This window comes from Fulvia fulva, chromosome 7, assembly GCF_020509005.1.
Source record: "Fulvia fulva chromosome 7, complete sequence".
NCBI lineage: Eukaryota > Fungi > Ascomycota > Dothideomycetes > Mycosphaerellales > Mycosphaerellaceae > Fulvia > Fulvia fulva.
The window spans coordinates 2,929,782-2,951,358 of record NC_063018.1 but is presented as its reverse complement, the minus strand read 5'-3'; the positions used below and the strand labels follow the sequence as shown (position 1 = coordinate 2,951,358).

Below are 21,577 nucleotides of genomic sequence, written 5' to 3'. Positions count from 1 at the left end.
TACTCGGGCTTAATACGATCAGGGTTATTCCGAAAGACATCGTTACGAATAAGTCGTATCGAGCCTTACCTCTAATAGAATCTACTCCGTATATATTCGATACTCAAGTAGAGCCTATAGAGCCTATAATAATACCTAACTTTAGTTATAAGGATTATACGCGAGTGCTAGCCGAAGACAGACTTAGGTCTAGGGTAAGCTAGCTAACTAGGTAATATGTTTCTCGAAGGAAGCCGGTCGAGGATAGTCTTAATAGAGCAAATACGATGTTATCGGATGACGATAGGGTACTAGAGGATAATTAGGCGTTCGCGCGATTATAGAGCTCGATAGGCAAATAGCCTTATAAGGTAGATAACGCTTAGAGGACTAAGGCGTATTTTAGGAGGGGGGGTACTGTTACGGGTAGCCCGCGACCCCCTACTATAGCTACGTCGGCCCGGCTGAACCGCGGACCTTCCTTATCGGGTTAGCGCGGCTTGGCTTTACTTTATAACTTCGCCGCGCCTCGCGCTCCTCTTTCGTAGCTTCGTAGAACAATAACTATCTCGTTCGGACCCTATAGTACGCGCGCCCTTATAGATGTTATCGGATAACGATAGGGCACTAGAGGATAATTAGGCGTTCGCGCGATTATAGAGCTCGATAGGCAAATAGCCTTATAAGGTAGATAACGCTTAGAGGACTAAGGCGTATTTTAGGAGGGGGGGTACTGTCACGGGTAGCCCGCGACCCCCTACTATAGCTACGTCGGCCCGGCTGAGCCGCGGACCTTCCGTATCGGGTTAGCGCGGCTTGGCTTTACTTTATAACTTCGCCGCGCCTCGCGCTCCTCTTTCGTAGCTTCGTAGAACAATAACTATCTCGTTCGGACCCTATAGTACGCGCGCCCTTATAGGTTTCCCGCTATTAAAGGCTAGTATACGAGTAATAGCCGATTTATTACTATAAGAGAAGGGTCTTAAGCCTACTAGTCTTAATTAGATAGATAGGCTTATTAGGCGGTATCGTGAGCTAAAGATTTGTATAATACGTAGATACGATCGTTCGCGAGCCCTAATAGAAGATCTAGACGTTATCGAGAAGTAGTTCTTACTTATACGTAATATAAAGGAGAAGTATAGCATCCTTAACTAGGACACCTATAACTTCGACGAGATAGGGTTTATAATAGGTATTATTACGTCTTAGAGCGTCGTTACGGGTTTAGAAAGGCGTAGTAGAAAGAGGAAGGTCGTTTAATAGGGTAATAAAGAGGGAGTAGAGAGATAGCGTATTAGATAGCTCTTATACGAAGCGAGATTAGTAAGCTACGTAAGTCTAACGAGGCCCTTATATAGCGGAAAGCACGAAAGCGCAAGTATATTTAGTCTAGAGGGTCTCTAACCTTCGATAAGGCGTCGCAATTGATACCTCTAGAGGATACTAGGAGGTAGGAAGTGAGTAGAGAGTCGCTAGATAGTATTCGGTTAGTACTAAGGCTACGACGCTATAAGCGATATAGCGAGTCGGGGTATAATGTACGTACCTATTAAGTAGACTCGCTAGATAGCGAAGAATCTAAAGAGGAATTGTCCTCCTAGTAACAATTCTATAGAATGTCGTCGTGTTAAGATACCGTCGTAATTAAAGTAGAAGTAGTATAGTTCTTAGCAAAAGTAGCCTACTCGGTAGTATAGCCCGCTCGGTAGTAAAGCACGTTAGATCTTCTATTAGGGCTCGCTAATAATCGTATCTACGTGTTATACAAATCTTTAGCTCACGATACCGCCTAATAAACCTGTCTATCTAATTAAGACTAGCGGGCTTAAGACCCTTCTCTTATAGTAATAAATCGGCCATTACTTATATACTAGCCTGTTGAGAACATACAGGCCGCAGGACAAGCATGTAGGTGTGGGTGTGTCATGTGATTAGATCACGTGACTAGGGTTTGCCAGCCTATAGGCTGGCCAACATCCGGACACCTAGCATCTACCTACACCAACACCGGCGATACTGTATGTAGATACACGCTATCCCATTGGGTCCTTCTTCGTCTTTTGTGTGATCCGCCGTCTTCCACTGCTGCGCAACTCGTACCTGTTTAACAGGTTATGAGCCCGGGTTAGCAACTCGGTGTTTCACCCTCGACAAAGTCGTATTGGAGTTATTCCTCTTCAGAACAAAAGGAAGGCAGACTGGAGGCCGCACCCGCATTGCACAGGAAGCTACAGCCGCGCTGTAGGTGCATATAAGACGTGAAAGAGCCTAGTGAGGCACTGTCAGACTCCGAGTCAGGGAGCCTGTGCCAATACCTCAGACAAGTGGGCGAGCTTACTGAGAAGAGTCGCTCTCCGGACATCGCGTTCGCATCGACTAACTGTTCCATCTGAGAGAGCCGCAGTGTCTCAGAAACCCCCTCTGCTGAGAGAGTTACGCTACAGTGTCTCAGCACTAACACGATCCTTACCGACCGACTTTCCTCCTCTTCCCGGCGGATAGCCATCCTCTCCGCTATCAACCTCGCGTTCGGTTTATCCCATTTCGATCCGATCGCGTACGACCGAATACATCCTTTTACCTGAGGGCAGCCAACCTGTCCCTCAACTTACAAAAAATGGAGAACGAGACTGGGTTCATAAGAAAGAGAGCAGCACCTCTTCTGACAAGAGAGAACCACGAAACATGGTTCAAGCTGATGAGAATACACCTGGTATCAAAGCAGGTTGACTGGGTCCTCGAAGACATCATCACGGACATTCCCGCTGCAACCCCATCTATAGCGACACCCTCTGCATCATCGGAGTCATCCCTTCCTTTGGATCAAGCGATAAGGAAGGCATCGTACAGACGGCACAATGCAACGGCCCTGTATGAGATGTACATCTGTCTGTCGACAGATGACCAAGAGATGACATACGAGATCCGGCATGCGAAGGAGTTGTGGGAATGGGCTGAAGCTAAATATAAGAGAAGACTTCTCGCTACTGGAAGAAGTTTGCTTCAGCAATACACCAATTTCGTGATGACAGAAGACCAGTCTATAGATGACGCCTGGCAGGAGCTTAGCTCAATTGCAAGGAGGGCTGTTTCAATCTCGCCTCAGTTCCAAGACATCAAGACTGAGGACAGAAAGATCCAGCAACTCTTAGCAGCTCTGCCAGACTCATTTGGCTCAATTCGCGATGCAATTGATGCCCAGGTGAATCTCTCACCACAAGACATTCTTGCAATTCTTAGGGAGAAGCAAGAATCAATGATTCATCAAGGGACAGCCATGTTCGCTAAGAAGGGTTTCCAGGGCAAGCTCACGTGCCATCTCTGCGGTGGTGACCATTTTATGAGCAAGTGCCCACACCTTTCTGCAGCTCAGCAGGCTGTTAGGAACAAGGACAAACTAGCTAGGGTTACCTACCCTGCTAAGAGACAACCGTCACCACCTCGTAGGAGGTCATCATCACCAAACCTTCGTGATGTCCTCAAGGTGATGACGGACCTTGCAAAGCAGATGAAGGAGAGCCGCAAGCCAAAGGCCTCCTCTAGTAAGCCTGCAAGGGCCCATGCGACCCAGGAAGACGCATCAGACCCTGAGATACCATCAGAAGATGATGATGTTGATGAGGTTGCCCATTCCACTGTGGAAGCCAAAGGCAAGTACCCCTCGTCCGAGTGGTTGCTTGACTCTTGTGCATCATCACATATGACTGACCAAGATTCACTATTCAGGACACTGAAGCCTCTTCAAAAGAGGAAGTGGATCAAGGTTGGGGGTGGCTATCTACAAGCTACACATATGGGAAGTGCAGTAATGGGTGGTCCTTCTGGAAAGCAAATTGTCTTAGAAAATGTCCTGTTTGTTCCTGGCCTTGGAGTTAGTCTTGTTTCGTGGAATCAGTTCAGCCAACAGTTTGCTGTCCAACCACCCAGTTTCACCCTAAAATCCTTGTCTGGTAAACCCGTTGTCCAGACCAAACTTCGAGGAGGAGTACCGTTTATCCACTCGATCTCGGAAATTCTTGAGCCACAGCATGCTGGCATACTCTCTCAAGAACGTGACGGTACCGCTATGGCTAACACTGAGTCCGAAGATCAGTGGGAGCTATGGCATAGAAGATGTGCACACCTTGGCAAGGGACTGCTAAGAAACCTGCATAGAGTCACTGACAAGAAAGATCCCATTCCTGTTCCTTCTGAACACCAGAATTGCAAGGTCTGCTCCCTTGCAAACATGAGGAAGTTCAAAGGACCTGCCACAGAGAGGAAAGGGGAGAGGCTGGCCCTCATCTCCATTGACATCTGTGGGCCTTTTCAGGGCGCAGTCTCTAGGCTAGGATACAAATATTGGCTTGAGATTGTAGACAACTTCTCTAGGAAGAAGTGGGTAATCCCTTTGAAGGCCAGGAGCGACGCTCCTGCAGCCCTACGGGATTGGAAGGTCCAGGCAGAACGGCAGTCAAGGTGCTTTCTGTCTGCGATCCGCAGTGATGGTGCAAAGGAAATTCTCGCCTTGCTAAAAGAGTGGGAGAAGGAGTTTGGCACTCAGATGGACACAACTGATGCCTACAACTCTCTTCAAAATGGACCTGTGGAAAGGTCAATTCAAGCCTCTGAGAACACAGTCCGGGCTATGCTTGAAGACTCTGGCATGCCAGTTGAGTTCTGGCCAGAAGCTTTGCAAGCACAGACTGTGATCAGAAACAGACTGCCTAATGGTCCGATCATTGATGGTATTGCTCTTTCACCAGAAGAAGCCTTTACTGGCCAAGTACCGTCAGTCGACCATTTCCGCGTCTGGGGATGCAAAGCTGTGGTCTATGTAGACCCAAGAGCCCAACCTCAAGGCTTGAGGAGAGACAAGTTGATGAACCGAGGAAAAGAAGCCGTGTTTGTGGGCTACTCAGAAAACACCACAAAACAATGGCTGTTCTGGGATCCCGACATGAAAGCAATAAAAGCGCATAGTCACGTCGACTGGTTTGAGAATGAGAAGGGGGGAGATATGGATCTTGGTATCACCTTCACTAACCAGCCGAGTCGAGCGCCACAGCGCAATCCTGTTGGGAGGAAGCCCTTTGGGGCGAAATTTTCCGATAGGGGATTATCAGAGACACCGTTACGAAGGCCAGGAGAAAATATTGAGGCGGTTTCAACACTGTCGAAGGCCGATAACGGTGGATCTGTACAGAACCTACCCAAGTCATCAACACCACAGCAACCGCTGTTTGTGCAACTTCCCCCTCCCCCAAAGGACATTGGGGAATACCAGAAGTTTGGAGATCAGGGTACTCCAATGAAAGAAAAAGAAGATGTCGTTCAGTTCGACCCATCCGAACACCTAGCGCCACCTCAGGTTGCAGGCAACAAGAGGTCAAGGGGGGACGGAGATGATAACTCTGAAGAGCATGAGGCTAAACACCATAAGGCTCTTATCGCCCAGATGTTCCATCTAGACCCTACAATGAGCTGGGTAGAGGAGATTCTGAACGACGTGGAAGAACATGCATTTGCTGCTGTTGGGCAGGCCATAGCCTATCAGCAGGAAGTGCCAATCCCAAAGTCCTATAAGGCAGCCGTAGGAGACCCCGAATGGGGACATATGTGGAGAGAGGCAATCGAGAACGAACTTATTGCCTTAGCAAGCAACAACACCTGGGAAGCAGTTGTACCGCCAAAGGGTGCGAATCTAATTACTTCTAGGTGGGTCTTTGATGTGAAAAGAATGATTAGTGGAGCCATTGAGAAGTTCAAGGCAAGACTAGTTGCAAGAGGGTTTTCACAGAAATATGGGGTTGACTTCGAAGAGACCTTTGCACCTACTGTTAGACATGATACTCTCCGAGTATTCATGGCAGTAGTATGTGAGAGAGATCTCGAGATGCACCTAGTGGATGTGAATAATGCTTTTACCCAAAGCAGCCTTCTTGAAGACATCTATATGATCCCACCCCCAGGAGTTGAAGCACCTCCAAACATGGTGTTCAAGGTCCTACGAAGCCTTTATGGGCTTAAGCAAGCAGCTAGAGACTGGAACAAGCTCTGTGTTGCGAAGCTAGAGAAGATTGGATTTACCCAGTCCCAGGTAGATCCATGCCTACTTATCCATACGGATAGAGACCTTATGGTCCTTACCCATGTGGATGACATACCCATTGCAGCTCCGAAGCTGTCAGATGTTCAGTGGTTTAAGGCTGAGCTTGGAAAAGTGTTTAAGATTAAAGATCTTGGTGAACCTACGAAGATCCTTGGAATGAGGATTACAAGAGACAGGTCCCAAGGCACTTTGAAGCTTGATCAAGGACACTATGTCCACGCTAACTTAGCCAAGATGAACATGGCTAGAGAGAAGGCTACGCCAACCCACTCACCTATGGAGAGCTACGAGCATTTAGTGCCTACGGCACCTATGGATGAGAGGTGCAACAAACAGGATTACCAGAGCCACAATGGTACCTGGATGTGGCCAATGACAATGACAAGGCCAGACTTAGCATTCCCCCTTGGAAGAATTAGCTCATTTGTTGCTGATCCCTCGCAGCAGCATATGAAGGCTTTGAAGAAGCTCTCCCGATACCTGCGGTCGTACCCAGACCTAGGTCTTATGTATAGAAAGGGAGGGGGCAATCTCCAGGGATACTCGGACTCTGACTACGCTATGGACAAAGTGGATAGAGTCTCAATTCTGGGATACGTGTGGTTCCTTTGTGGATCACCTGTGTCCTGGATGAGTAGGAAGCAGAAGTCTGTTGCAACATCAACAATGGAAGCTGAGTTCATGGCTATGAACGCAGCCGCAAAGCAGTCACAATTTCTTGCTGCTGTCCTCAGGGAAATGGGGTGCCCAGAACTGGTGGGAAAGAGCTCTTTCCAGCCGAGTGTAAGGGCAAGCAAGGGCACTGTTGACGAGCTAAGGCCAGTCAAGCTCATGGGTGACAACCAAGCCGCTTTGACACTTGTCAAAGATGCCCATGTGCATGAAAGGTCAAAGCATATTGATGTTGCATATAACTATGTCAGACATCTCTGGTGGCAGAAGAAGATTGCAGTGGACTACTGCCATACAAAGGACATGGCTGCTGATGGGTTAACAAAGCCCCTCAATGGCCAGCAGTTCCAAAACTTTGTAAGGCAGCTCCAGCTTGCGTAAAGGGATTGTAGGAGACCATGTGGCCTGAGTGGGAGTGTTGAGAACATACAGGCCGCAGGACAAGCATGTAGGTGTGGGTGTGTCATGTGATTAGATCACGTGACTAGGGTTTGCCAGCCTATAGGCTGGCCAACATCCGGACACCTAGCATCTACCTACACCAACACCGGCGATACTGTATGTAGATACACGCTATCCCATTGGGTCCTTCTTCGTCTTTTGTGTGATCCGCCGTCTTCCACTGCTGCGCAACTCGTACCTGTTTAACATAGCCTTTAATAGCGGGAAACCTCTAAGATCTAGCTCGAGTATATACTCAAGTATCACCCTCTCTTCTAGCTCTATAAGCTTCTTCGAATTAGGCTCGTAGTTACCCCGAGGAGGTCGTCTATTTAATCGATACCCTAGTATAGTTCGAGACGCGTCGTATACCTTTATAGCAAGTCGATTCGTAATTATCGCGTCGCGTTTCGTAGCCTAGATAGCTAAGATCAGTTTAGTATTGTTTAAAGACAATATACGCTATAATAGTAGTTATATAGCTATATCTATAGAAGTAGTATAGTTCTTAGTAAAAGTAGCCCACTTAGTAGTATAGCCCGCTCGGTAGTAAAGCACGTTATAACTAGTATAGTAGTACTCTCTAGGCCTAGTAAACTCGCGTAGAACTTCTACTAGCCTCTAACCTCTATCCTTAGTTATAGCTACTACTAAAAACGGAGTAACTATTACTCTACCGTAGGGTATAGTAGTTCTAAAGAGCTATAACTAATAGGATAAATTCGACTCTTAGCTAGAACTCTACGTAGAGTCTTTAAATATCTAAAATGTTAAGAATATATAGGTTATAGGGTCAACATTAGGTACTTAGGGGGATTAGTACTTAGGGCTTACTAGTTAAGTCCTAAGTATAGCTATCCCTCCTAAAACACCTATACTATTAACTAGCGATACTATATATAGATATACGCTATCTTATTAGGTCCTTTTTTATTTATATAATCTATAATTCCTATCTTCTACGGCTACGTAATTCGTGTCCTATTCTTAATAGGTTATAAGCCCGGGTTAGCCTTTAGGTCTTATAGATTGAAGTCGTAGTAGTTATTAAGCGTAACGACCGATGGAGCTCTATCACTAGCCCTTAACTAGCCTTAGCGCCCGCTCTGATTGGTCAACTTTCAAGTTTTAGGGTCACGTGACCTACCGCACTGTGCCTGTTGGCGAACTCGCAAACATATACTCGTCGCTAACGCCTATGTCGTATAATAAGCACTGTACGTCGGGTAGTGGTAGCGTGGATTGCAGTCTAGAAGGGTTGGTAGAGAGCTCCACTCCGCTACGCTTACCTTTGGAGGTTCACAACCGCCAACAGCACATTTTAGCTGGTTGAGCAATGGCGGTCTGCATGTCATCATCATCGGAGATATCGATAATGTCGGGAGATGTGACTGTGAAGTAGATGATGCGGAGCTGCAGTTCAGCCGGAAGGTCGAGGTAGCGGAAGATCTTGAATTCCTTCGTGACAGAGACCTACAAGTGTATTAGCCACCATCAAGTCTTAGTTGTAAGGACATCTTTGTATTTACTGCTGGAGTGGCCATGTCGCGCAGTGAGGTTGGCCCTGGTCAGTGTGGCGAGAGCACCTCTTTAGTGGTGGCGACAGTTGGCGATGGTCGTGAAGATGTTGAAGTGGTGTTAGTAGTGAGTTGTGTATTACTGAAGGGTCTGGTGATACTTTCGAGAAGTCACCTTGCGCAGAAGTGAGCTCAGCCGACAAAATTTGCAATCGAGACCGCACAACCTTGGCATTCACATGCCCTCACCCCACAGCACAATTTCAAACCCCAAATCCAACCCAAATCCAACCCAAATCCAGAACGAAAAAGCACAAAAAGAAAGCCCTAACAGCCTCGTACTGCTAGGGGTCTTTAAGGACAGCCCGGTCGCCCGGACAACTGCCCCCCGTATCGATATCGCACTCGCACCAAGCACATTCGACGCCCCGAGGGTCGAATCTTAGGAGGTTGGGTGACCCGTTCAATTTTGCTACTTGGTGGGGTAAGGCTGATTTGCTCCGCGCCTTAACCACTCGGTCATGTGGGCGAACCAGGCTGGCCGATGAGTCATGTGAGTACGAATTTGGGGGTGCATTATAGAGGTTGGATGCGGAGGACGGAGGTGATGTGGGCTTGGCGGGTGAGATGAGGATGAAGATGATTGCTGGACGTTTGCGCACCATTCAGTACAGCTACACCTGCATTCGACATCATTACTTCTTCGGAAACGTGACTATCACTCTCTCATGCTTCCCCTCCACCACCTCCGCCTCCATCTTTCTCAACGCCCACTCCACTGCCTTCAAGCAGTCCTTCCTTTTCGTATACGGGAAAGTGTGACATAGCACCATTCCCTTCAAATAACCATGATTGACCGCGCCAATACCGCTCAAGCATTTCATCGTACGCTCGCACAGCCACGACCAGCTGCAGTAGTTTCCCTCGAATGTATTAAGCCGGTAATGAAGAGGCAGCGCATCAGCTCTGATGCTCCCGCAGACTCTCGTAATTGCTGGCTGGGTGGCGCTGCGGTAGGTCAGGTCCCGATCAATGTTGATGGGCTTTGGCTCCTTGACCATCAATTCGATGATCTGAAGTTGCAGTTCGGCGGGGAGGCTTAGGAAGTCGAAGAATGTGGTGGTATATCTGGAAGGCCTTGGCTGTGTGGCAAGAATCAGCTGTCTCAATCTTCAGGTCAGGACTGAGCTTTCGTACCTTTGGGACTGGGTTGATGATGTCTGCCATTGTAATGATGATGTACGGATCGAATGGTCAAAACAGCTTCGACGGTGATCAAGTGCTGAGCGTCACCTTAACATGAGTGAGTAGGCGCGTTGTTAAGGGAAAGCAAGAGCGACAAAAGCAGCGTTGACCCCTGCCGCTGTGCAGCTTCTGCTTCTGCGGCTGGCACCTGAAGTGTGGAGAAGGGAAAGCACTACACACTGATCTCAAACGTGCAAGTTCATCTCCTATGGTTCTACCTGGCAAGTGCCTAGCATGGCCTAGAAGTGTCCTTCAACCCATTGTCGCTCAAAGTGCAAGGCTTCCAGCTCTTCAAAGCCGTTCAGGACCAAACAGCCCAACGCAAGTGCACAAACAGAACATATCGTCGCACCTTCCAACGCCAAACAGACGCCGTGCCCTTGCTTGCGGCAAACAGGAAACCTCCCCATCGGCCGTGGTTCGTTGTGGTATCGAGTAGTAATGAGTGGACGCAGCGAGTGCTGCAAAAGTGATTAGATGATGACTCGCCGGCTGGTTCTCGCTGCGCTGCAGCTTCACCTGTGTCGAGTCTTGAAGTAGTCGGAGAAGGAGCGACCCTGGAAAGCCGCCAATCGAGATGACACGACTGACAGGCACTGCTTTCAAGAAGAGCGAGCGATAATTCAAGGAGTCGCTGCGATTGCAGCGCCACGGGTCCGCTTCGAGCCTGAGCTCTCCAATGGATCAGCCTCCCGCTTGTGAGCACTCTTGGTGCGTGGCCAGTCGTCGAATGGGCTGCGAGGCTTGCGCCGGGTCGCAGAAGTGGATGACTCTTGGCTGCTGACAGGTGCGGCGTCGAGCTCATCCTCGATGATGGGTGTGAGGTTTCTCTCGGCGGGCTTCTTGCGGGTGCTGCGTTGAGGTGTTAGTGGTACAGCAGCAGCTTCAGGCTCACTCGCCAAGACAGGCTCCGGAGTGCAGTCCCTAAAGATCGGTACCGCATCGATGGCGACCTTCTTCTTCTTGTTCGTGCGGGCTGGTGTAGGCTCGGGAGTAGCTTGATTGTCGAGGGCCTCCTCCGCATCGCGCTTTCTTGTGGTGCGAGCAGTGGTCGGTGGTGTCATGATGCGTTGTGGACCTGGCTTGGATCTGGCAGGGGTGGATGCGACCTTGATCGGCACACTCACAGGCTGGACCTCTTCGATGACAGGTGCATCGGACACGTCGAGGTCGGTCTCGGCCTCTTCGTCCACATCGTCGGTGCCGGCGTAGCCAGAATCGAAGGTGCCGAACAGAAGCCGTGGCTGTATGTTGCTGCGGGTGATGGGTCGCTCAGCCGCGGTGCCTACAGAGCGCTTGAGCGCTCGCTGGCGGTCAGAATGTTCAAGGTTGACGTCTCCTGTCTCAGAGTCTTGGAACTTGCGAAAGACTTTCTTGCCACGGCTGTGATTGTGTTAGCATGCGGACTGGAAAAGCCGGGGGTTCGCCGGGATGCCCGCGCATGCGGTTCTCCAACATTCGCTCTAAGCAGCACCGAAGACTGGAAAGGGTCAACTTACAACATAAAGACCATGCCCTCCTCTCTCTCAACAGCCTCCTCCATGCGCTGGTCTTCTAGGATCTGCGCTTGAGTCTTTCTCGTCCTACACGGCGAGCTTCTGGTTGCTGGGATGGTGTTGGCGCGTGGTCGATAGAATACATTCTCTGCCGAAGTGTCCAGCTGTGGCACTCTGGCATGCGCCTCGGCGTAAATCTGGAAGCTGCCACTGCGCTGGCTGGCAGTCTCGCTGAAGTCGTCGCCATCGAGTCCAAAGTCTTGCGCGGCGACATTACGGGCTGGCTTCTGCTTGCGCTTGTCCTTGCGAGTCGGCATCACATCGTTGGGATCGTCAGGCTGGAAGCGCAGGACGCGCGCAGTGTCTTGCATGCTCGATGCGCGCTGGTGCTTACGGGCGGGAGTCATCGTCGGTGTCTTTGATGGCGTGGGTAGCATGCCAGAGATTCCGCGAGATGAGGAAGATGGGTCCAGGTGATGTTTCTTGTTTGTATTGTCGTGAGTTGTATTGTCGGCACGTCGCGGGGTTGCATTAAAGTTCAGCTTGTTGCGTGGTGCAGATGCGGGTGATGACGGTGGCGAGAGCAGATTCTCGATCGCAAAGCGCGGCTTCTTGGCAGGAGTCTCGTGGATCCCTGCAAGGCTGTCACCGCCAGCAGTCTTGTTCACGCTGCTGTATGGGTTGCTGGTCAATGTGCTTCGAGTCGAGCGGCGTGGCGAGTATGGCTCGTAGTCATCGAAAAGCGCACCGTGCCGTGGCGATGGTGGTGTCCGAGCGCGATTGAGACGCGGTGTTCGGCGCGGTGGTGTTGTCGGCGGTTCCATCTTGTGCAGCTGCTCGCAGAGCTCGTTCATGTACGCAGTGCGCCAGAGACGCTGTCCTGCTTTCCCAGTCAGTTCCTCGGCCTTCCACTGAGCATTAAGACAGCGATATGGCTATGGCAATGGCAGACGGCGGTGCCTCGTGGCTCGGTGGTCTATTCTATGCAGGTGTGCAGAGCAAAGAATGGCGTTTGTTGCAAAGGTGCAGGTCGACGTCGCAACGTCCTTCGAAGGTGGGTCGTCGTCGCCGTTTGTGGGTCCTCTTGTCTCTTTTCGTTCAATGCCAATGCACCTTGACCCTCGAGCTACTGTTGCGGTTTGCCTTCACTCGATCTGAAACTCCTCCCTAGATATGCGCCCAAGCTCCTCCGGGTCCAGCGCACCAAGTCTCGATCGCGCGTCGATCTAGGTAATGTGTATCTCCTCAATATCTCCAATATGTCGCTTTCCAGCAATGCGCGGCCTCGTTTGAGCAATTCCGTGAAAGTTGTTGGGTGTGTAGGAGGTCGAAAGAGGTGAAGTTCGGTGGCTGGAGTTCGCAAAGTGCCGAGCGGGATCCCTGCATCCAGCTGCGACGCGTCAGAAACGCGTTTCTGCCCACAGCAAACGTCACATCAAGAAACCCCAGACGGCCACCACACTGCGAACGCCTGGGCATATCGACGAGAGAGACATTCGGCACATATTGTACATATCGAACGTACACATTGACTTAGGTGTTGGACTGCAGCAGCGCATTTCCCAGCCTGGAGCGCAACAGCAAGAGACGCGACGGCACACACTTCCACAGCGAGAATCATCAATCATGTCTAAGAATGCGCCTGACATCTCGAAACTACGCTTGAACGGCGACCAGTTCGATGAAGACCTCTTCGCCAGTCCCGACCCTGGCGCAACAACACAGAAACACACACCTGCCTCCAACACATCTTCCGCTCAAAAGCAAAATGCGCCGAAACAAGCAAAACTGTCAAAGGAAGACATGGAAGAAGCGCGCGATGCTCAGCTTCGCGCAGAGCTAGAAAAGGTCCGCGAAGTCAACAAAGTCATCGAGGGTGTCACAGCGTCTCTCGCAAAAGCCAAGGACAACATGTCGACAGTCCAGAGCACCGTCAACTCTGCCAGTACACTTCTCGCAACCTGGACGCGAATCCTGTCGCAGACCGAACATAACCAACGACTTATCCTGAATCCGCAATGGCAAGGTGCGACGCAAGATTTGGAGGATGTGGGGAACGATGAGCTACGGCGGCATCAGGAAGCAGAGAGGAGAGTGATGGAGGAGCAGAGGAGAAGGGAAGAGGCTGAGAGGAGACGAGAGGAAGAGGAGAGGAAACGCGCTGCGGGCGAGGCGAAGACTGCAGGACGAGGATTGGGACGAACGAGGAGTACGAGAGGTGGAGGGTACACTGCTGATGGCAGAAGAGTTGGAGGAGCGACGACACCTACTTCGAGAGGAAGGGACACGGCAGGAACAAGAGGTACAAGAGGAACTGCCGGTGTCGGCCGCGGAACAAGTGCTGCGAGAGGAAGAGGTCGAGGTCTAGGATGAGATGCGCTATGGTATCAATGCAGGGATGCTTCTAGTGGGGTCAGATGGCTTCGAATTATAAGATCCTCATGATCTGCACGATCAAAGCACTTCCGAGCACGTCAAGCGTATCAACGTCTGAATACAGCAACCATCAGCAAAGCCGCATCAAGATCACGGAGATTTGAGTGCATGCTGGGACCGCCAGGACTACCGAGAACTTCAGGCTCGAATCTTGGTTGATTTGCATTTCTACTGCCTCCAGGGCTCTCGACTATGCCAACGCCTTTGTACGCGTATGGCCTTACAATTCAACCTCAGCCCACTTATGCATCCCCAAGCTGGTTTTGCAGGAATCGCCCTCTCACGTTGTCCCTGATATCGTCTATTGGGTCTTCGAAGTCTTCTCCTCAGCAGCCTTGTCGAGTGGACCGCCTGGGTTGCTACCCAAGTTCTTCAACTGGTCTTTCGAGGCATCTGCCGCACCTTCCTTTGGTTCTTGGCCTTGACTGTGGAATCAAGAATCAGCGGCTGTGCTATGAACAGGAGTGGATGGTCCAGGGCGGGTGAACGTACTGGTTGACATCTGTGGCTGGAGCGCGGATCTGGCTGTCCTTCTGCTGGCCTGGCTCAGGCGATTGGCGGCCTTGGTTTGGTGCAGACATTGTGGTTGTTGTTTGTCTTCTGTGGTGAGATATATGGTTAGCTATGCAATGATTGAGACGAGTCGAAGGAAGCGTTGCGTACTCTTTCGATTGACGATTAAGTTTCCGTTTGATCTACAGCTTCGTAGAGAGGTGGAAGATTGACTTGTGGGTGTGTCGTTGGTGAAGTTGTAGTGGTATTGCTGAAAGGTTGTATCAGATGGAGGGGCAGGCACGATATGAATCTCTCAACCACACGCGGCTTCTTCGTGGTGGGGCAAACTTGACGTAGCGAATCCGTCATATGTCACAATCACTTGCCGCGGCAAAGGCCGATGCCCGATATGTCGCCATGCAGATTGCTCAGCCATGCTCTCAACCACCTCATGCTATCAGAAACATGCTGGAACGACGATTGCGTATCACCGTCGATGTCGGTATCAGCGGAGGACGAGCTGCATGGTCAGCATTGCCTGAGACATCTCGGCATCCAACGAAACATGGTGTCCTTCGAGCGCGGAAGAACTCAGGAATGTTCCACGAATGATCGTCAGAGCATTCGCACCAGAGCCATGCTGCTGAAGCATCCACGATGTCGATGTATAGCCACGAAGATGCTCGCGAAGTGTCTACAGGTGGCTTCTGATATAGCTAATGGATGGGCGTCACCTGTCGTTACACGACATGATCAGGTTCTTGAAGGAAGATGATATGCTGCTGAACGATGCAGGACCTCAAGACCACGGGTAAGGCTGTGCTATCGAAATAGAGGTGAGCTGTACCACTGCACAGCCACATCATAGCTGAACTCCTGGTGCGGCTTGCATCCAGCTGCACTTTGACACCAGATGATGCGACATACTTCGAATGGGAAGGATGGTGGTATGCTGCTATACGAAAAGTACAGTATCGATCATCTCGTTGTGACATAACCTCTCCACGTCGCGGCGCTGCGTCGCTCAGAACGCCATCTCTGGAACGACGCCACCTGAGGACTGTGGCGGCGCAGTGCCTTCAACCTTCATGCTCTGACACGGAGCAAAGCTGCCGGAGAATGGATGTGACATCGAGACCATGCTAACCATATCTCATGCCTCGCTACCTCTTCCACAGTGCTCGCAAATTCGAAGCCGGATTGGTACCGATTCTCTCCGACCAGAAGATCCGGCTTCCAGCTCTTGTCAACGCGAGGTACATTATCAAACCTGAAGCATTGCAGATGTACATGGACCACCTTTGCGGAGGAATGGCGGCTGACCGCGAGTATATCGAGCTAGCTGCGCCGGACGCCAATGCTTTGCAGATGATGTGAGTCCGGCCACAATCGATCTAACAGCGAGAAGGTTTTGTATGGGAGGTCCTCCATGCCCGACTAAGAGCCTCCTCTACAAGGAGTCCGTTCACTCGGCGTCTCTAGCCCTCCTTACCCGGTTCGGAAGTTGGGAGTTGCACGGCTACGAAGTCAAGAGGTCTGCAGCGTGAACGACCTTGATCAAGGAGAACCCTACTCGGTGAGACTCTCGAAGGTACTGGCATACCGAAGAGGCCACAAGATGTTGTGGTAAGGTATAATCTAGAGAAAGACGAGCAATGAGCAGGACGATGAGCCGGCACCCGAGGGGGCAAAAGTGGGTCTCACACTGTCAAGAGCCACGTGCTGCTTGCATGTGAATGCGCAAGCTCTTGTCACTTCAAATTCCGTGTCTTTCAACTCATCACACATCTCACTGCCTCCACAACAATTCCCGAACTCGTCCCTACAACCATGCCGATCCTCCACAAGGCTCTACGCAGATCACTCATCTTCTTCTCGGCGCTCATCGGATCAGTATGCTTTACTTACTTCTTTGCGACATAGATGCTGACATACGCAGTCAAACCGCAAAAGCGTTACAATGGACTCGAAAGACTCGCAAAACCCAAAGGAGTGCCGTCTTCTCAAACTGCCACCAGAACTTCGCCTCATCATCTACGAAATGGTCTTTGCCGACTTCCAGCTCAATGACAAGACTTGCTACCGCGACAAGATTAAGCGTCCGTATCTGCTCCACACCTGTACCGCTATCAGAGAAGAGGCTCTCGAGATCTACCTCAAACGCTTGCCTGAGATCCTGATCGAGAAGCGAGAGGAGCGCGATCAGGTGGAGGTGGGCAGTCAGCTTCCTGCAGAGATTTCCCACCTGCACCGGATTCTCATCAGGCTAAGTCTAGCGAGGGACTGGACCAAATATTCGAAGGCCATCGAAGAAGAGCTGGAGTGGTGGAGAGCACGAGGCGGCGAGCCCACAGCTTAGCAGCATCGAGTGCCTAGTGGGTTCTCTTCGGGGCAAGTATTAGGTTCCTTCACCTGCCACAAGAGAAACACGCGCACGGTGACTTTAAGTGGTAGCCCTGGCGTGAACGTGGAATGTAGCCTTGGCTACTTTCAAGATCGGATCCTCAGGCCCAGAGCAGCCCGAAGGACTGCTGCGTGGAGAGCTTGGACGGAGGCTGTTGTTAAGGGATAGCAGGAAATTTCGAGAGTCGAAGAAGAGAATGACAGCGACGGCGAACCATAGGGGCTTGTAGAAAGCTGGATTTGGGCCCCTTTGGTGAACATAATCAAGACGCAGACATTAGCATGTGATCCAGAAAATAGTCCGTGCGCTGAATGCCCTAGAAAAAAAGCCCGCCCTTCCTTGAAACATTTCTTCTTCTACATCACCTTCGTACTTGCAATATCGCTTCTCGCATAGTTGTACAACGCCACCTTCGCGATCGTCCCATACCACACACTTCTTACACCACCGACGATATGGCTACCCCGAGCAGCGGCAGCCCCCAAAGCGGGCCGAAGGCAGTCTCCGTCCTCCAGACCAAGAGTCACCTCCTCAACCTTCCAGCAGAACTACGACTCGAGATCTACGAGTACGCCATGTCCACAGTACACTGGCACGCTCCACACTGACCAAACCGCCCAAAACAGCTGGTGGGATTATGTTCATTTCTGAAGGTGTTGTTCTATCTCTCTATTCACATCCACACCACCTTGTTCTTCGTTCTGCTGCGTCTATAGTCACAATGTGTATCTACTGCGTTCTTCTGACCCCTGCTGTGGTAGTTCTCAAGCAGCCGTTCACACCGGTCCAAGTCCTCCTTGGATAAGAGCTGATCTGGTCCGGAAGGTGGAGGTTCTGGAAGGTGATATGGCTGTCTTGAGCCTGCAGTGTCCAGAGCATTGCGCACCTGATGCCTTGTGGGTGCGAAGAGCGGTTTGAAGGTCTTAACAAGGTCTCTTTGCGAGCACTTGATGCCCTTAAGTCTGCAGTAGTGATAGGCTCCTACAATCTGATTCTTTTGAGGTGTTGAAAGGTGTTTGGTCATCTTGCAGTAGCTTTTCCAATCCAAGAAACAGGTGAAAAGTTTGCGACGGTAGCATGCGACAACAACACCACATATAGCCAATCCAAGCACGACAATTTGTTCAGTGATGTATCCAGATACGTATATAAATTTGCTGGTTGCAATGGGCCTGATATTGGATAAAGAAAACACGATTGAAGATGTGGTGTTGTTTTTTGGTGGAGGTGGGCGCTTTGGTCCGTATGACGCGTGACTGGGAGCTCGCCCAGCACGGCCCCGCCACGATTGCGCCACCACCACTCCTCCAGGTGTCCCAGCTCGTGCGGAAGGAAGCTCTCCCGATCTACGAGAAAGCTATCGTGTGTGCACGCGATAGTACGCGTGAGACAATTAGTAGGCAGACGAAGGAACTTGCGGTGTTGAGGGAGGAGCACGCACGGCCAACGATATTGCCAGACTCATCTTCGAAATGGTGTATATCGAGCCTCTGGAGAACTCGATCCGAGCGAAGACAGCTATTCTTACCCAGTGCGAGGTGCTTCATAAGGAGACAATGGAGGCTTGGGGGCAATAGGGAGAAAGTAATGTTGGCGATGGCGGAAGCACAATTGCGATGTGACAGGAAGCGGTATGGTCGGATATGCTGCAAGGCTCAGCATGATCAAGGGGCTCGCCGGTGCTGCAGATTCAGATGCCCTTGAATAGCTCTCCAATTCCTCATTGTGCCTCATCGTCAATGAGATCATCTCATACTCTTCGCAAGCCACTCACCGTACAGTGTCAATTCTGGCTGTTTCGCACCAGACCAAGATCTGAGACTTTACCAGGCGATGGCCAGCAAGATCACCAGCGACAACACAATACAGGCGACCTTCGCTGCATTTCCGAAAAGCCACTTCCTGGAGCTTCCGCCCGAGATTCGCTTGGCGGTTCACACTCACGCCATGCCACATGCGTACTTCGCCCTGAGCTTTTAGAACGATGCGACCACCGCCACCCCGGCACTCCTCAAGTCTATCCGCTCATTCGACGCGAAGTTATGTCAGTCTACAAAGGGAGTGCCGAGTCAGCTCACTCCGGAGCCCGTAAGACCATCGGAAAGAAGAGAGCGAAGCTGACGCTGGGGATACTGAAGATGGGGATGGCTTCTGATTCGAGGAAGCGAGAGCCACTCTGTTGCGAGGCCTAAGTCGACAGCGTGTCGCTCTTCTGATGAGGTATGAGAGCGCTTCGGATGAGTCAGCGAACGGTCTGTGAGGAAGGACAGGCTGGAATGCAGCGGAGCTGAGGACGTGAGCGGAAGCGGCCATATGCGCTGTAGCAAGGTGCTAGCTATGCGGACGAAGACGTAGCTAGATGCTCAAATGAGCTGCCTGATGTACAGTGGGTGTATCCGCGCTGTGTAGTAGTCAGCAATGCGTCTCCTTGCGATAGTGGGAAACATCTCCTGATCCACGCCGTCATGGGAGTAGAGATTCCGCTGACTTGGAACGACTGAGCATGCTCGAGTTAGCATGTTGTGTCAAGACGGCTGCCTGCATGAGACTCCAATGCTCTGGGTATTACGCGCAGGTAATGCTATGAGTAATCCCGACCCAATGAAGCACTACAGGAGAGCATCATCTATGCCGAGCAGTTGGTTCTTTGTGAGATTGACACCGGTGTAAAGACTTAAGTTGGCTGAAACGCGGCATCAGACGCACAGCGTTCGCGGACACAACGCCTTAGAGCCAAGGCGGAGGATTGTGCAATGCCTTGATCCATCTGCTGAGCGCTTGGTCGTACTTTGATGACCAATCTGTGCTGTACGAGCGGATGCTCCGGACTAAGCCCCAAGCTTGCTGCAGACTTGCCGTCTTGGGGCAATGAAGGATGATTCAGTGCATACACAGAGTGTTACGATGACACAGCGCAGTGAATGTGGTAGGTGGTGATGAAAGTGAAAGTGTTGAAGGGAATCGTGGTTGAGAGCAAACTGCGCGTTGTTGCGTTGCTATTACGCCTCGGGCCGCGCCTGCATGACCGACCAGGGTCAGGGTGGCCGGCGACGGGTCACGACTTCCTCGCCATAAAGCGGCGTTCTTGCTCGCTTTGTAAGACCTTACCTAACTGCGTCTCTTGACCCCCCTCGACACTTGAGCATCGCAACGTAAGTCTCCCTCGGCGGAAAACAGCGCAACAACATGATGGCGCCCACGACTTTGTATTCAACGCGACCGCGTCATGCGATCGCGATGAACTTTACTGATGGCCGACAGAACAGAACGACATCGACATCGTCGCCACGACTACGGCACAATCGAATCCGAGCGCATCCGGGTTGAGGAAAGGGCGCAGTGCTGAGGAAGCACAACCACGTTAGGTCAGGCGCAAGGAAGGAAGACCTGCTCGGCCAACTACTCATCATGCAACACGCTCGTGCTCAGGTAAGCTTGTGCGATCCTCCCTTCCCTCGCCGTGGGGAGCCTGCCCGCAGACATACAACCGCGTCACATGCCCTGTCTCTGAGAAGCAATGCTGACTGTACTTTCCCTCTAGCCAGCGGACGTTGAAATGAGTAAGTGCTAGCATGACTTGACACTGTCGCGCTGCTCATACGCGTGGCCACACTTGATGCTGATTGTCTCGACAATAGGCTTGCGGGAACAACTTCTGAGCGAAGCCACAGGCTCTGCACCACCTCCATATCCGCCAGCACCTATAGCACGTTCTGGACATGTCGATCATCCGTATCCTCACTCAGATTCGCAGAGTCCCCACGATCACCATCTCGACCCGAGCGTTACCGGACAGCAGGTCGCATATGCTATGAGCGGAGGTGAGAACCCGGACGATGGTCTCAGTCCCGAGGCACGGAAAGGCAAGAGAGAGTTGTCCACGAGCAAAAGAGCGGCGCAAAATCGGGCAGCGCAGGTATGTTGCCGCATGGTGCTGGAAGCTCAACCAATGCTGACGCCCTGTAGCGAGCGTTCCGCCAGCGCAAAGAAGGTTATATCAAGAAGCTTGAGGAACAGGTCAAGGACTACCAGAACATGGAGGTAAGCATGAAGTCGTCCCATTTACCAGAAACGTTGATCTGATGAAAGGTAGCAAAATTACAAGGCACTTCAGAACGAGAACTATCAGTTGCGCGAATACATCTTGAGCCTCCAATCACGAATGCTCGAGAACCAGTCCGATTTCCCACCAGCGCCTCCGCATATCAATCTGTCATCAGGCGCACCTCCACCGGCGAGTCAAGCCGCAGAGTCCTCGAATCCTGCGGAACAGCAAATGCGCCGCGACATGGACACGCGACCCCCACCTCCAGCACCGGTGGTAGCACGCGAAGATCCAAGCCAGCGCGACGGACTCAGTCAACTACAGGCGGCAGCGGCATCAGCGCAACACGAGGCGCGAGCGCAAGCATCGCCATACGGCCTCGGAAATGACTACCCACAGCAACGACCAGACAGTGCAACCCCTGCGAACCACGACGCAAAGCCAGCATCTTAGGAGGATCCTGAGCTTCAGTATCGAAATGGGTACGACACTGTACCGGAAGGGTACATCCCGATGCGACCCTGACGGACAGAATTGATACTTCTGGCGTTGTTTATTGGAGTTTCGGCGTCATTCGGAGCTATACCTGTCGCCCAGCTGGCGATACTTGCATGGGAATCGGTCGATGCTCAGTCATCGCTGACAGAGCATGGTGGCAAGTCGGAAGAGGTGCGTCAATTCGCACACCGCTCGCGCGGGCATTCATATTGCAGAAGTCTTATCGCAGCTCGCATTGTGTCCATAGAATGTAAT

The 21,577-nt window shown here is 51.3% G+C and overlaps 7 protein-coding genes across 7 annotated transcripts; 3 read left to right on the top strand and 4 right to left on the bottom strand.

The window, feature by feature from the left end:
• Window positions 1-8,485: 8,485 nt before the first annotated feature.
• CLAFUR5_10407 (uncharacterized protein) lies at window positions 8,486-8,730 on the bottom strand (the record flags this gene model as incomplete). The annotated part of the gene is made up of 2 exons (XM_047909555.1): window positions 8,486-8,659; window positions 8,716-8,730. The coding sequence occupies 2 exons, from the start codon at window positions 8,728-8,730 to the stop codon at window positions 8,486-8,488; spliced, it is 189 nt and encodes a 62-aa protein (XP_047764528.1).
• A 668-nt stretch (window positions 8,731-9,398) lies between these two features.
• On the bottom strand, window positions 9,399-9,930 carry CLAFUR5_10406 (uncharacterized protein; the record flags this gene model as incomplete). The annotated part of the gene is made up of 2 exons (XM_047909554.1): window positions 9,399-9,845; window positions 9,901-9,930. 2 exons carry the CDS (start codon window positions 9,928-9,930, stop codon window positions 9,399-9,401), a joined length of 477 nt encoding a protein of 158 aa, XP_047764529.1.
• Window positions 9,931-10,571: 641 nt separating this feature from the next.
• On the bottom strand, window positions 10,572-12,298 carry CLAFUR5_10405 (uncharacterized protein; the record flags this gene model as incomplete). Its single annotated transcript, XM_047909553.1, has 2 exons — window positions 10,572-11,331; window positions 11,448-12,298. 2 exons carry the CDS (start codon window positions 12,296-12,298, stop codon window positions 10,572-10,574), a joined length of 1,611 nt encoding a protein of 536 aa, XP_047764594.1.
• Window positions 12,299-13,070: 772 nt separating this feature from the next.
• Window positions 13,071-13,817, top strand: CLAFUR5_10404 (DASH complex subunit duo1; the record flags this gene model as incomplete). Its single annotated transcript, XM_047909552.1, has 1 exon — window positions 13,071-13,817. One exon carries the CDS (start codon window positions 13,071-13,073, stop codon window positions 13,815-13,817), a length of 747 nt encoding a protein of 248 aa, XP_047764530.1.
• A 364-nt stretch (window positions 13,818-14,181) lies between these two features.
• Window positions 14,182-14,461, bottom strand: CLAFUR5_10403 (uncharacterized protein; the record flags this gene model as incomplete). The annotated part of the gene is made up of 2 exons (XM_047909551.1): window positions 14,182-14,305; window positions 14,373-14,461. The coding sequence occupies 2 exons, from the start codon at window positions 14,459-14,461 to the stop codon at window positions 14,182-14,184; spliced, it is 213 nt and encodes a 70-aa protein (XP_047764531.1).
• Window positions 14,462-16,205: 1,744 nt separating this feature from the next.
• Window positions 16,206-16,734, top strand: CLAFUR5_10402 (uncharacterized protein; the record flags this gene model as incomplete). The annotated part of the gene is made up of 2 exons (XM_047909550.1): window positions 16,206-16,268; window positions 16,315-16,734. The coding sequence occupies 2 exons, from the start codon at window positions 16,206-16,208 to the stop codon at window positions 16,732-16,734; spliced, it is 483 nt and encodes a 160-aa protein (XP_047764532.1).
• A 3,453-nt stretch (window positions 16,735-20,187) lies between these two features.
• CLAFUR5_10401 (Putative transcription factor kapC) lies at window positions 20,188-21,277 on the top strand (the record flags this gene model as incomplete). The annotated part of the gene is made up of 5 exons (XM_047909549.1): window positions 20,188-20,208; window positions 20,321-20,339; window positions 20,418-20,695; window positions 20,746-20,820; window positions 20,873-21,277. 5 exons carry the CDS (start codon window positions 20,188-20,190, stop codon window positions 21,275-21,277), a joined length of 798 nt encoding a protein of 265 aa, XP_047764533.1.
• Window positions 21,278-21,577: the final 300 nt, after the last annotated feature.